This window comes from Pseudopodoces humilis, chromosome 26, assembly GCF_049639895.1.
Source record: "Pseudopodoces humilis isolate 2021_Gansu_Grassland_sample_001 chromosome 26, ASM4963989v1, whole genome shotgun sequence".
Classification (NCBI taxonomy): Eukaryota; Metazoa; Chordata; class Aves; order Passeriformes; family Paridae; genus Pseudopodoces; species Pseudopodoces humilis.
Window position 1 is genome coordinate 3,528,042 of NC_142225.1, and position 14,792 is coordinate 3,542,833.

Sequence of the window (14,792 nt, forward strand, 5' to 3'; positions counted from 1 at the left end):
ATGATGGGTGCTGAGGGCTCTTCCACACTCTATAAAACAGCCCCAGTGCCTCTAAAGGAACTGAAGGAAGCGGGCTCGGGGGTTTGTAGGGAAGGAAAAAAGGTTCCTGGGATGGGCAGAGTGGCCATGAATTATTTAGCACAGCAGGATTGGTGTGGGAGCTGCTCCAGGGCAATCCTGGCCAGGAGCCCCGAGTTTGGGCGGGTGCAGAGACAGGAGGGTGCCTGGAGAGCCGGGGCTGGGGCTGCATCCTTCCCCCTCCCAGGGCCTGGTGTTTTGGAGCAAAAACTGCTTCCTATCCCAGGGATGAGCCTGGGTCTTCCTGCTGGTTTTGGTGGCTTTGGACCCAAAAAGGAGGAAACACACCGAGGCGAGGGCAAGTGTGAGCTGAGCAGGGAGGGGAGGAGGGCGAGGTTCTGGCAGCAATGGTACTGGTTTTGCTCTCCAGCCACCCCAGAACGAGTTCACTGGCACAGGGAACAATTTTTCCCTGACTGCCAATTCCGTCACGATGCCTCCTGCAAGGGCCCTGCAGGAAGGGGAAGTTGAACTGTGTGAGAAGCTCTCGGCTGAAGCTTTACTTAAGGCTACATGGGGAAATCTTAAATATGAAAGTACCAAAACCAGTGGCTGGGCAGCGAGGGCTGTGCACCTTCTGTCTCTTTTTGCCTCTAAATACCTTTGGTGCTGCAGCTAATGGGGCTGGCACTTTGTGGGAATGGTGTCACCCACAGATCCCCCTTCCCATGGCTTTTGGGACAGCTGCAGGCTTGTGTCTCCAAGAGCAGCATCGTGTTCCCACCAGCATCTCATCCCCACAGCCCAAGAGAAAGGACAAGGACTGAGCATTTGTGTTTTTCTCTGTGCTGCTTTTGTTTATTTCTTACTTTTTAAAATCCCTACTCCTTGACTGCAGACGTCCTTGTGCTGGCATGAGATTATTTATTTATAAAATATGTACAGGAAAGCTCGGGTCCCGGCCCCACCCTCCGAGGTTGGCTGTGCCTGTCCAGCCGGAGCAGAGGTGGAAGGGGAATTTCTCTGCTTCAGAGTCGGGAAGAGGAGGAGGAGAAAGGAAAGGGCTGAGAGGGATAGAGACTTCAAAGGACGTGAGCAAATATTTACAGGTTCCAAGACAAAAAAATATATCTACAGTGTTGTCTTGGGGATAGAGGCAGTTGGGCTGGAAGCAGAGCTTGCTCGTGGCTCTGTTTGTTATATTGATTTCTAGAGACTGTGGGAATCGATTCCTGCTGGGAATCCTGGTGGGAGGGAGGCTCTGGAGATCCCCAAGCTCAGGCCCTGGTGAGGGGGCACATGGGGCCACCCCAGCCACGGGGTCCTGCACCTGGGGCTTTGCCAGAATATTTAGATTTTTGCAAATGAGGCCTGGATGCTCCTGTGACACTCCCTGGAGCCCAGGGCAGGGCGATGCTGACAGGGAGTGGGATTCAGGCAGAAGAAGGTTTGGGGTCCCCACCAACCGCTGCTGTGTGAACACAACAGGGACAGGAAGGGACAGTCCCCCAGAGGTGACATGCTCCTGGGAGCCGGGGCAGGGCTCCCCGGGCTCCGAGCGGCAGAGCTTAGACTGCCAAGTGTGGATCCCCGTGTGGGGTGGGGTCTGCGCAGGGCACGCTACGGCAGGACGGGCACAGCTAAATTCTCCTGCAGGGATGGGGGCAGGGGCGCGAGGGAGAGGCTGTGGGGTGTCTGTCTGGGTCCCCGAGCTCGGCAGGTCACCCCAGTTCAAACTGTCCATGCTCTATGCGGGTGATACTTGGCTGGAGGAGACAGAGGAGACCTCGGTCTTGCTCTGGGATACGGCAGAGGAGGTGTCTTCATCCCCAAAGGGGTTCTTGCCGCAGCAGATCGTGGTGATCATGCAGTTACGGAACTGGGGAGAGGAGAGAAATGAGAATGGTGGCACTGGGGGCCAGCTACAGGACCAGGAGTCTCTGCATGGACTGAGATCCAACCCCTTCTGGGAAGGAGCAACGTGCCCGTGGAGCCCCCAGATGTGCTGCCCAGCCCCGGGGCGTCTCACCTGTTTGTTCATGAGCACGTAGATGATGGGGTTGTAGAGGGAGGAACTCTTGGAGAAGAAGGCAGGCACTGCCATCAGCGTGGCTGTGAAGTCGGCGCCCTTATTGGTGAAGATCCAGAACGCCACCACGGCGTAGGGCGTCCAGGCCAGCATGAAGCCCAGCACCATGAGGATCACCATCCGCGTCACCTCCTTCTCCGCCTTCTGGGTCGTGGCCGATTCCTGCTGCTGGGCAGCTGCCTGTGCACAGAGAGGGTGCTCAGGAGCAGTTTTCTACCCCCAACCCTTGTCCCCAACCCACGTCCCCTGTCCTGTCCGAGCCGCCTGCCCCGTCCCCGCCAGTCCCCTGTGGCCGTTACCTCCCGGACTTTGCAAACGAGGCGCCCGTAGGAGAAGAAGATGATGACGACGGGGATGATGAAGTGGATGACGAACATGTAGAGCACGTAAGACTCGTTGTGGAAGTCGGGGTTGTGGGTGTAGTAGTCGGGCCCGCAGGAGCACTGCATCCCCTCCGGGATGTACCTGCAGGGAGAAAGGTCGGGATCTGCTCCAGGACCCTCCTTGGGGGCAACAGGGACAGAATTCCCTGAGGATGGGGGATACCGGCAGGGTGGTACACGTGGTTTGGGTGCACTTCCAGCATGCAGTGTCAGCTTGCTGTGACACTCCCTCCCTACCGTGGGAATGGGACATTCATTTCCCTCCTCGGAGGTCGAGCCCTTCTGTGCCGGGAGCCACCTGCTCTCCCTGGGTGGATGGAGGGATGGGGAGTTGCTGCTGGGAATCCTCAGGCTCACCTGGACCAGCCAAAGAGCGGAGGGGCAGCACAGGAGATGGCCATGACCCAGGTGAACGCGATGCCCATCATGGCATGGCTGGCAGAGAAGCGGAAGTTGCCCATGGGCTTGCAGATGACGATGTAGCGCTCGATGGCCAGGACAACCAACGACCACAGTGCGACCTGGCCTGCAGGGAGGACACAGAGTGGTCAGAGCTCCTCTGGGCTCCACCTTGGTGCTTCCAGAGAGCAGAGGGAGCTGGGGATCAGCGTGGGATAAGCAGCATCCTGTTAAAAAACTGGGAATCCTCCACCCGTAATGTGCAGAAGGTCTGGGAACCGAGGGGATGCTGGGGGCGGAGGAGGAATCACCATGGGGGTTGTCAATAAATTAAGAATCAAGGGGGTGAATCCCACCTGTGCGTGGGGAAGCACAATTCCCGGCAGTGCTGCCAGATGCCTCCAAACCTGTTGATTCCTTTAAATGTGCATTTCAGGAGCCTTCCGCTGGATCGGGGGAGGTGCGGGGAGGGGGGACTGTGTGGGTGGGGAAACGTGCACATGTATTTATGAGGGATAATTAAACTTCGGGGGATTTGGGAGCTTTTAGTCGGTGCTGTAAGCCTGCTAATGCCCCCAGCTGTGATAAGCTGCTGATAACGACACCCTGAGCTGGGATTCACTGGGGACCTGCAGCTCCACAGCCGCTGCTTCCCAGCCAGCTTCCTTCCCTGGGAGCAGGAAGGTTCAAACATTGGAAAGGCAAAATAACGCTGCCCAAGGCTCCCTGAGCAGGGATGGGGCAGACTTTGGGATCTTCTGACCCCAAAACCAAGCCTTTCCTTGCTCCTCAGCTTGGATCAGGACATTCAGCCGTGCCTTTGGCAGAATATCCGTATTTTTAAAACGTGTATTTTCAGAGCAGCATCACTGTGGGAAGTGGCCTCATTTAGGGGAAGGAAAGCAAAGTCCCTGTGGAGGCTCTGGGTCTCTCCAACAAGGACTGTTGGCTGTCAGATCCATCACGAGGTGTGGTGTGGGCAGGGCTGGCTGCGTGGGCTCTGGCTGCCGAGTGAATTCTCCCTGTTTTTCAACAGGGCAAAGTGTTGGCGGCACTTGTGACCCTGAGAAATGCCTCAAGGAAAATCCCAAGGGCACCCAAATCTGGTGCAGCTGGGAGAGAGCTGAGTCGTCCATGCGGAGTCTGGGAACCACCCTAGATCCTCCTCCCATTCCTTTTGCCCCTGGATAAGCTTTGAGCCCTCTCATCTCTCCACCCTGTAGCTCTTCCATGGGGTTCCCTTCTCCTTCTAAACCTTCCATTTCCCCAAAAAGGGAAGCCTTTGGGCAAAGGAATAATCATGGAATCGTGAAGGCTGGGAAAAGACCTCTAAGGTGATCAAGTCCAAGCCTGTGCTTGGTCCAAGCTGCTTGGCATTGATTCGGGAACATGCTGTGCTCATCCCTGGCAGGTCTCTGGTAACCACCTTGGCATGGCACCCCCAGTGACCAGCAGGGCCAGGTGACCAGAAGCTGGGTCCTGCAAACAAGGATCCCTTCCCAGGCTTCCTTTCCCTGCCCCGATGCCGTGGAGGCTCCTTGCTATCAAGGTCAAACACACAGAAATCCATTTTCCTCCCCAGTTTTAAGAGCAGGACGAGCCCCGCATGAGGGGGAACAACGCTGCACACCCCAGGAGTGCCATGAAAGGATGGAACCAGGCTCTCAAAGCCCTGAAGAAGGAAGCCCCAAGCCCCCATTCCTAGCCCTTACCTCCCAGCGTGGCAAAGAATCCCTCCACGGCACAGCCGATGGGGCCGAACACGAAGTAGCCGTTCCAGGCGGTGTAGAAGGTGACAGTGAAGCCAAAGCAGGCCATGCACAGGTCAGCCACCGCCAGGTTGACCAGGATGTAATTGAGGGGCTGCCGGAGCTTCTTGTGCTTGAAGGTGACCAGCAGGGTGAGGAAGTTGATGGGGAAGCCAGTGGAGATGAGGAAGAAGATGTAGCAGCACACGAGGCGGTATTTCCAGGGCTCGGCCAGGTAGTACTGCGGGTACTCGAAGGGGCTCCGCACCACCCCCGTCTTGTTGGACATAGGCACATAAAAATTGATCCCCTCCGTCCCGTTCATCCTGCCTTCGCTACGGGAGCTGCTCTGCCGGAGGGGTTTTCTGCAATGAATTGCGTTCCGACTCCGATTAATAAAAAAAGGGAAGCCCCACCCCCTCCCAAGGTGGAAAATGTGCAGCGAGAGGATTCCCCCCCAGCCTAAAAAATTAATGAATTACGAGCAGAAGTTGAGGGGATGGAGGCGGTGCCCTGGCCTGTGCCGTGCCGGGGGCTGGTGGTGCCGCGCCCCGGGGTGGTTTTATACCCTCCGGCCTCCTCCAGGGAGGGGGGAGGCTGATGAGGGGCTCGGCTAACTTTGTATGACAAGGGCAACAGGATTGAGAGGGGTTGATGGTTTAAGCACCCTCTAAGCAGCCAGTTGGCCCCAAAACCTGCATTAAAGCGTATTAATTGCCATTAAGTGTTTAATGTTGTTTAATGTGTTGGGGGCAGGAAGGGATGGGGTGGGGGGCACTTGGGAAGAGGGGCAAAAGTGGGAGGAGCAGTGGGGAACTTGGGAGTGGCCAATGTAGAAATGGGGCTGTGCTGGTGTCCCACAGTGTGTCACAGGTTCAGGGTGTCCCTGGGCGGCTGAAAGACCCCATGAGACCACCTGGGGGCTGGGGAGTGGCCAACTTTGCCCCACTGACCTTGGGGAGGTCACTGGGGGAAGACTGGACCGAGCTTTGTGGGTCTGAGCTGTTGGCTGGGCTCTGTTTCGGGTGCCTGGTTCAGCATGGGGGCTTCTGGGGTCCCTATCCCCCAGAGCAAATCCAGGCTCTGCTGACACAGCCAAGGGCTTGGAGCTGGGCAAAGGTAGGAGGGGAAGCCACTTCCCATCCCCAAAGTAATGCAGTTGATAATTTTTTGGTAAATGTAGCATTTTGGGCAGGGCTCTTGGTTGGGTGACCCTATTTACACCCCTGGTTGTGCCACGGGCAAAGGACAGCAAAGATGTCCTGAACTCCCTGCAAAGAGACCAGCCCAGCCTGGGAGAGCCAGAGGGATGGAAGGGAGCTTTTCCCAGGCTCTCAGCACGGAGTGTGGGATCCCCATCCCAGCACACACAAGCCTGGGAAACCCTTCCCAGCAGGGCCAGTGCCAGTGCTCCATGTCATCCAAGTTCTTCTTCCCCATTCCTTCCTTGTTCTGGGTCATGGGTGCTCCTTCTCCAGGGGACCTGCCTAAGGCGCCTTAGGGAAGCTCTTCCATTAATCCTGGGGATGTGGGGCGTTAAGGAAGCTGATCGGATAACGAGGTAAGCTGGGCCTCCTCCTCGCTGCCCTCCCCAAGGCATGGCCCATGGAAAAAGTCACCGTTGTTTTGTGGGATGGATGAGGTCTCCTGCAAGCCTGGAGCGTCTCCGAGCTGGAGGCTGGGAGCGGAAGGCTAAGGGGGTGTTGGGATGGATGGTGTCCTAATCTCTGATCCGCCTGTGCAGATCCAGTGGGAGCAGAAGTAGGACGTGGTGCAGGGAAGTGGGTCAGGCCAGCCTCAGGTGCCCTGGGATGAGGGCTCCATCCCCATGGGATGGATGTGCCTCTTGGAATCATCGCACTGTGAAGGAGGTACTGAACTCCTGGTCCTGGTCCTCCTTGAGGGGATGAGTGGAAAGTGGAGGAGTCCCATGGCCTTGCCTCTCACAGAGCTTTCCCTGGAGGAATTTCCTTCCTCTCCTGGCCATGGTCAGGCTCCAGATGTACAAAAACTGGGCACATTGCAGAATGAGCTGAATATCAAAGGATACCCCAGAAATTCTAACCCACAAAACCAGCTGTGCATCCATCTCAATTCCAGTGTCCAGCTCCCATGGGAGAAAACAACTCTCCAGCTCCAATATTTCACTGTTGTGGCCCACCTTCAAAAGAGAAAGCAACTCTTCAATATTTCATTTCAAAAACACTTGGGCCTCACTGCCAGTGCCAGCAGCATCCCAAAGCTCTGGTGCTTCTCCAAGGTTTTGCAGTTGGACACGGGTATCGCATGGGAAGGTTAATTGTCACCTCCCATCCCTTCCTGGCACCCCTTTGGGGTGGGCTGCCCTCCCCTAAAGTCAAGAGTGGTGCAAAAGAGGCTGTGGGGGGCAGAGGGACACTGAGGCTGGGTGTTGGGGGAACACTCAGCTGCACTTTTTGGGAGAGGCACCTTTCTTGGCTCAGCAGGTCCTCACAATTCACCCTGGCAGCTGAGTGTGGAGGAGATTTGGCTTCATGGGTGGTCCCCAGACACCTTTCCCAGGACAACTGCACTGACAGGGTTTCAACTGACCATCAACAAGGCCTGGACCAGGCCCTTCCCCTTTTTTGGGAGCTGCCTGTGGAGCCAGCTGTGCTCTGTCAGAGGGCTGTCCCCTCCCAGCTGTCCTCATGGATGTGTCCCCTTGGGTCACTGCCCCCAGGCTGGTGGATTTAGAGCTCTGGGCAGGTCAGCGCAGCCGGAGCAATGGCCAAGGCCTCGAGTAAACCCAGAGCAGGGAAATGACACCGGTGAGGGTGGCTGGTCCCTCCAGGACATGTCCTGAATGCAACCTCAGCTCCTGCTGCAGCCCTGTCTCAGAGATGGCTTTAATTTGGTGTCTCTTAGCAGGGAAAGTTTATGAGCTGCTCTCTCTCCTGGAGAGCTCCCGGCTGTTTTCTGTGCTGACTCTATGACAACAGCAAATTCCAGGCCCTGCCTAATGTGGGAGGAGAGCTTTGCTGCTCTGTTTGTCCTCAAGAAAAGGCTTTTCTTGCCCCTTGCAGGTTCTCCTGCTTTGCCAAACGCTTTGAGCTGGGATTGTCTCTCGCTCGTTGTTTGTTCGCGCGCGGCGTGACGGGGCCCTGAGCTGCTCTGGGCTTTCATGTCCTGTGTAAAGCAAGGAATGATAATTATAATCAAATAACCGGCTTGCACAGAGCCGACACGCCTGGTTCACAGGGATCAGTGACAGGCAGAGCTCACATGGGGGAGGTGAGGTCCCGGAGCCCTTTGTGGTGCCCATCCCCAGCCCTGCTGGGCACAGGAGCCACAGGAGCCACTTGCCCAGGGGCACCCGGGGAACACCTGGCAGAGCAAGGTGGAGGGAAATGCAAAAGCACAACAAATCAGACATGAAGGGAACATCTGTGCTGAGCTCCTGGTGCTGAGCTGACGCACAGCCCGTGAACCCTGGCTGTGAGCACGAGGCTGCCTGCACGGCTGAGCTCACTCCTGTGCTCCTGGCTGGTTTTGTAACCAGTGCTGCCCTGAATCTCCCTCCCGTGGCAGCTCATTCCTCCCCAGTGGGCAGGAAAAGAGGGAGCAATGTGCCTCTGGGTGCCCTGGGAAGACCCCGTTTCCCCTATCACATAGCAGCCACCCAGGGCCATGGCGCTGAGCTGCTTAGGCCGGGCTTGTGAGCTCCCTCACCAGGAAAGGGGTTAAGGCAAGATAAAGCCAGAGCGTTATAGAGACCATATGGAGGGGAAGAAAACCCTTTATCCTGTAATTGGATTCGCTCTGCACTGGAGGTGAGGCTGAGTGAAGCTGACAGGCCGTGATGGGTGAGGCGCTGCCAGCCGCCCGTCCAAAGCAGGATGTGTGTGCACAAACTTGTAGATCAATCCATTAGAGTGGATCAAATAGATTTAAACGTGTGGCAGGGAGAAGGAGGACACTGATGTATTTACAATTGGGTTTGCTGGGCTGGCCCTCCCCCAGCAGGGATTACCTGGCCATGGCTGGTGGCTCTTTGGCTTTGTGGCCCTGCCCTGGGCACCTACCCAGGGCAGGGGCTGGCGGTGCACGTGGAGGTGCCCTTGCTTCTGTCCCAAAAAATAAGGGTGCACAGCAGGCTGTCTTCTGTCTTTCATGCACAACATTTGAGCAGGAGGGACTCCAGCTCCTGTTTTCCATGTAGGTTCTCCATGTCCATCCTGCTCCAGGTTCTCCCCTGGTGCCATAAAGCAGCTGAGATGTGGGGAGAGCTTCCCCATGCCGACCTCTTCTCCCAGTATTTGCACGCTCTGTCAGCTCCCAGCCTTTTCCTCCTGCTGCTTATCCAGGTAATGTCTCTCCAAGAGCTGCAGGATTTCCTTGGAGAGACAGGCACTCTGGGCCCTGTCATTTCCCTGCCAAGGAGCTGAGCAATCCCGGCTCAGCTGCGAGCCTGCTCCGCTCCGTGTGGTGCTGTCAACACTTCTCCCTCGGTGACAACCCGGGGCTGTGGCAGAGTGGGCAGGTGTGCAAGACAGTCCCCCCGGCCCCGCAGCGAGGAGCAGCCAGCACAGCCGGCAAATCCCGGCAGCTCAGGCAGCGCTCCCGTGGCTGCGCCTGGAGCGAGTCGTGCTCTGCCAGGGGTGACGGCAAAAACGCCGCTCTGATCTTCCTGCCCCGCAAACCGGAGCCAGTATGGATTTTGGTCTGGTTTCTGGGCTTTCTGAGGCGTTGAGCAGGAGTTGCCAGGGGGAGATGGGGGTCAGGGATTTGTGTGCAGCTCCTCTCCTTTGCCTGAACAGAGTCTGCAGAGTCAGAGAGGTAAAGGAAAGGCTTTTCCCAAATTCCCAAGGGATGCACGTGCACGGCACCCTCCCTCACCCTGCAGTGTCCACTTAAGCCCTCCTGAGCAGCCAGGAAAGGGGGTTCAGGCACACAGAAATAATCCAGCTCTTTTACTTGTAATTTGTAAATCTCATTTGAAGTGGAATCCTGTGACTCCCGAGGGCCTTGTTGTGGCTGCTCATGGGCTTCCACAGCGACGCTGTGAACGTGCTGCTTCATTTTGTCATAACTGGGTCAATTTAATTTTTTTTCTCTTTCTAATACAAGCCCTTAGTTTTCTCAGTGGAAGGCTGGAGCCTGCTGTGACACGGGCAGCTGGGTTATAATCTTATGGGAATCATAAACGGAGGAAATTTAGGGGTTGCCTGCTTGTTTTCTTTTTCCAGCAGGGCTGTTCCCTGCTGCCTGGCTGGGCTGGCTCTTTGCTCCAACATCCCCAGGAACAGCCAAACTGGTGTCCCAGCTCCCAGAAGAACCACATCCTGGCAGTGTTTCTCCCTCAGCCAGGTGCAGAGCCCCATTCCTGCCTCCTGCCCAATTCCAAGGCCCCAACTGCTCTTGGTGGTGGCCGTGTGTCCTGCACTGCGATTCATTTGTGTCCTCTTGTAGCCATCCCTGCTTTAAAGCCTTTTAGGGATTTGCTGTGAACCAAATGTGTCCATCCTCTCCCTGTGCCCTTCATCCTGTAATTGGATTCATTTCCTCCATCCAGCCCAGGCCAGGCTGCTCCCCATACCTTTATGTAACAGTGCTGGCTCCGGCTGCGCCACTCCGGGCTTGACCTGCAGCCACTGACACCAGTCACTGCACCTTGAATCCCATATTGGCCCAAACACCCTTTCCTTGGGCAGCCCTTGCTCCCTTTTCCACAAGGGATGTGGGCTGTCTGCAGCCTCTGTGTGGCTCCTGCTGCAGTTCCATCCCAGCATGATCCCTCCGAGCACGTGCAGCTCCTGCTCCAGAGAGCCGTAAACAGAACAGAGGAGCACGGGCAGGATTGTCTGCAAAAATGATGCATTTTCCCACCCGCTTCATTAATATTTATTCTCCTTAATTCCCAATCTTTACTGTTTAGCCCTCTAAAGCCTTTGTGGTTGAGAGGCTTTCGCTGAGGTTGCTATTCCGCACCTAAGCAAAATATCCACAGATTAAACGGGCATTTTATCAAAAGTGAGCCCTGTGCTGGGATCAGGCCTGGCTGCACAGGCCCCAAGGCTCTGCAGATCTTTCTGCTGCTGTCACAGTTTTCCAGTCCGTTTTCCCCATATCCCAGCTGGGATGGATGTGCTGCTGTTCCTTCTCCCCAGGCTCTCCCGGGATCCCTCACCCAGGAGCTCACTGACCCACCACATGCGAGTCTCTTTTTCACTCCAAAGCCATCCAGCTCTGCCTCTTTGTTCCTCCCAGGATGAATTGGTACCTTGAGAGCCTGAGCCCTTCTCTGTAGCAGATAAATGGCCACTGATTACTGAGGGGTTCTGGGATGAGCATTGAGACTCCAGTGAGAGCACCAAGAAATCCTGGGAATTTGGCATCATCCAGTCTTGGGAAATCTGCTGGCAGCTGGCACTGCTGAGCACAATGATGCCTGGACTCCTTCTGTCCCCCCTCTTCTTTGTTTCCCTCCTTTTCTTCCCCCCCAGTTGTTTTCCCTGTCCTTTTTTCCCTCTCTTCTTTATTTTCCTCCTTTCCTTCCCCCCCAATTGTTTTCTCTGCCCTTCTTTCCCTCCTCTTTTATTTCTTTTTCTCATTTTCTTCCTTCTGCTTGTTTTTCCTCCCCTTCTCTCCCTCTCTTTTTTCCCCTCTTCTTCTTCCACCCTGATAGTTTTCCCTGCTCTTCTTTCCCTCCTCTTCTTTCTTTATTTTCCTCCTTTTCTTCCCCCACAATTGTTTTCCCTTCCCCTCTTTCCCCTTCAAAGGGCCCAGCAGTGGCTGCTGTCCATGGTGAGCACCGGTGCAGATCCCGGTGGCTGGAGCCTGCTGCTACCTCCCCTTTCCCACCTGCAGCAAGCCCAGCCTTACCTGAGCCCTTCACTTTGTACCCCATAGGGGAACAGGAATATCATTCATCCTCCTCCTTCTGCTGATGGGATGGTCTGAGCAGCCCCCAAAAAAACATTTGGGGCTTTTTCTGGTGCCTTGGTGTTGTTGTCTCGCAGTGCTCAACCTGATCCACTGGTGTTTTTTATGGGAAGAGGGCAGGGGAGGGAGGGAATGAGGCAGTGAAAGGTCAGAGGGTGCCTGGAGTATGGATAAGCTGAATTCCTCCCCCTCAAACTGAATAAATGTCCCCTGAGAGCAGGTCAGGGATCTCTTTGGCTGAAATCTGAGTGATTTCCCTGCCTCTGAGCTCAGCCCAGGGCATGGCTTGGCTCTCCCATGGCCTGCCTGAGCTCACAGCACCCCAAAATGACAGTGGGGTGCCCAGGGACACCACCCAGCCCCATGGGGCAAACCAGTCACAGCCCCTCTCTGGGTGTGAGGCTGCATTTTGTACCATTCCTAAAAATATTCCTGATCCCTCAAGTGAAAACCGGGTGGATCGGATTTGAAAACCAAAATGGGAACAGCTGAGCTGCATCCCATCATGTTTTCTCACCTCCTCTCCTTTCTCTCTTCACTTCTTCCAGATCAGGGAGAGGGTGGCAAAAGAATGACCAAAAATGTAGAGACATGAGGCAAGGAAACATTTTTCTCCTGTTTATTTCTTTCCTTATTTGAGAGAAGAGAAATTTTATAAGCACAGACATTTATTTTATTAGAAAAAAGGTTGTTAAAAAATGTTTTGTTTTTTACTTTTGATACAAGTGAAAGAGGATTGTTATGGGATAGGAATTTTGGTCAGTGCCTGTCCCCTCCAGCCCTTGTAGAGAAGCCAAATTCACCCAGGCTCTGTCCAGAAAACCATTTTTCCTCTTTTATTCTTTCATGGAGAAACTGAGGCAGCAGGCAGAATTTCCCCAGTCTTGGGGTGCCCTCAGGGCTGGTTTCCAGAGAGGCTTTGGTGTGAATTTTGGGCTGTAAATCCCAATCCCAGAGCTGCTGCAATGGAGCTATTTCTCAGGGAGCTCTGGGAGCTGCGGGTGCAGAGGGGCCACAAGAGGAGCTAAAAGTGAGATCATTGCCCCTGACAGGCTCCTGAGCCTCTGCTGCTCCCCCAAACCTTCCCTTCCTTCCCCACACCTGCCCTGTGCTCACAGCCCCTGGAGCCTCTGGAGCGGGAAAGGGAGAAACTCCATGAGAAAACTCCCCATTAATCTGAGACCACCCTTTGCTGCCAGAACCAGGAGCTGAACTGGGCTGAGGAGTCAGCAGGAGGTGAATCCTTCCTATTGCCCCTTGCCCAGCCAGGAATTGCCAGGAATTATCTGGAATTACACCAGAGCTGGGAGGAATCCAAGTGGGATGGGAACAGGAAGGGGGAAATCTGGACCCTTAAAATATTCCCGCTGCAAATGAATACTAGCTTTAAGCCTGCAATTCTGCAAATGTGGATCTGGCATTAATATTTGGAAAACTGCATTAAAATCTGCCACTGGTGCTTTATTCCTCAGGACCCTGTGAAATCCGTGCCACATCTATGCAGGGGCAACAGCTGGAGGATCTGCCTGGGCTGGGAGAAGATTTCAGCTCCTGTTTCCTGAGCTGGGAGCCCAAAATGAGCTCCTTCCCATGCTGGCCTCGCTGTGTGACTGCAACCTTTCAATCCCATGCCGGGTTTTGGACCCATCTGACCCCAAGCAAAAATAATTCCACAGGAGTGGGGTGAGAATGGATTCCTGTGGGCTCCAGGAAGGGAACTGAGGGTAGGGGACGGGATTTTTCCAAACCTAATGGTGGGTTTGGTAGGGCTGTGGGAGCAACAGGTCCTGCACAAATTCCTGTTCCCCATTCCCTGCTCCATCCAGGAAATTGTTGGATATGGGGGAAGGGGATGTGGCCCTTGATGGCTCTTGGAGCTCTGATGCTCAGCCCCAAATGGGAAGCTCTGCTGGGAGCCCCCAGTGCCTGCCCAGGTGGGATTTTAGTCCTCCAAACTGCCCCACGTGCTTACTCCAGGCTCAAATTCCACATCAGGCTCTGATCTCCTGCCCTCCTGCATCCCTTTGCCAGACAGCCCAAGCCTGGAGCAGCTTGGAGTGGGGAGCACAGACATGGAGAGAAATGCTCTGGCACGGGCAGCTCATTCTGCCCCTTGTTCCTTGACACCACAACTGCTCCCAGGCCCAATGGACTGCACTTCCACTGCCAGTTTCCTGGGAAAATGACTCCCAGTTATGCCAAATGTTTAACTTTCAGAACAAGCAGAACTGCACCCATGCCCATCCTGCACATCATGTTCTGGTTGAGCCTCTAACCTCTGCTGCCATTTGGCACGGGAGCCCAAAGGGGAGTTTTGGGGGCTGCGGGTTGCAAACTGTGCCAGGGATGCAGCAGGATGGAATTTTGGAATTACAGTGCTGGCAGGGAGACCTCCAGCTGGGGTTTTTATTTTCATTTATCCTTGTTTTGCAGCCAGGATGTGCCAAAAGCTGCGTTTATGGACTGGGCTAAGCCAGAGCCAGGATGTGCCTGTTGCTCCCACCTGCCCTGGCGCTTCCAGCCCTGGAGTCAGATCCTTTTTCAGCTCCATGATTCCTTCCTGTCAGAGCACTCCTGCATAATTAAGAGGCGAAGCTGGCAGGCTGCATGCAGCTAATACAGATATGATTAATTTTCATCCCTCTGTTTGATTTGGAAGGTTGTCCTTCCTGAGGCAGAAGGTTCCATCCCAGATGGATGGAAAGCTGCCAGCCGGACGCGTCTTGGAGGGACAGTGGGACAAGACACGGGAAAGTTTAGTGCTTTGGAAAATGACCTTTCTTGGTAACTAATTTGTCACTTCCCAGCACCATCTGCTGACTCGTCAGCTGCATCCATCATAACCATGCGAGGGAAAGGACTGGAAAAGTCAATTAAAATGGGAATCAAATGGGGTTTGAGCAAAGTGTTTAGGGAAGGGAGGGGAAGCCCCACAATATGTGGGTGACATCCTTTCCATCACCCCCAGCCACATTCCCAGGGAAGTTTCCAGGGAGCAAAGCCGTGCTGGAGTCTCTGGAAGCTTTCCACTGCCCAGGGGGTGATAAGCTGGAGCAAATGCCCAGGGGTCCGGGAAGCACCTGAGTGCTGGACACAAGGTTTTCCAGGAGGGCTCTGTCCCAAATCGAGCGTTATTGACGGCCGTGACAGCAGCAGGTCCCTGGTGACACCTGGTGTGCTGCGTCCTATTGACTGGCTGTGATGGGGCCAGGTGACAAATATGCATTCCCAGGAGACAAATGGCATTTCCAG

General features: G+C 55.0%; 1 protein-coding gene across 1 annotated transcript; it reads right to left on the reverse strand.

The window, feature by feature from the left end:
* Positions 1–847: 847 nt before the first annotated feature.
* On the reverse strand, positions 848–5,156 carry LOC102110095 (green-sensitive opsin). Its single transcript, XM_005529357.2, has 5 exons — positions 4,602–5,156; positions 2,848–3,016; positions 2,407–2,572; positions 2,048–2,287; positions 848–1,897 (listed from the first exon to the last, which is right to left on the reverse strand). The coding sequence occupies exons 1-5, from the start codon at positions 4,960–4,962 to the stop codon at positions 1,766–1,768; spliced, it is 1,068 nt and encodes a 355-aa protein (XP_005529414.1). The 5' UTR covers positions 4,963–5,156; the 3' UTR covers positions 848–1,765.
* Between the last annotated feature and the right edge of the window lie 9,636 nt (positions 5,157–14,792).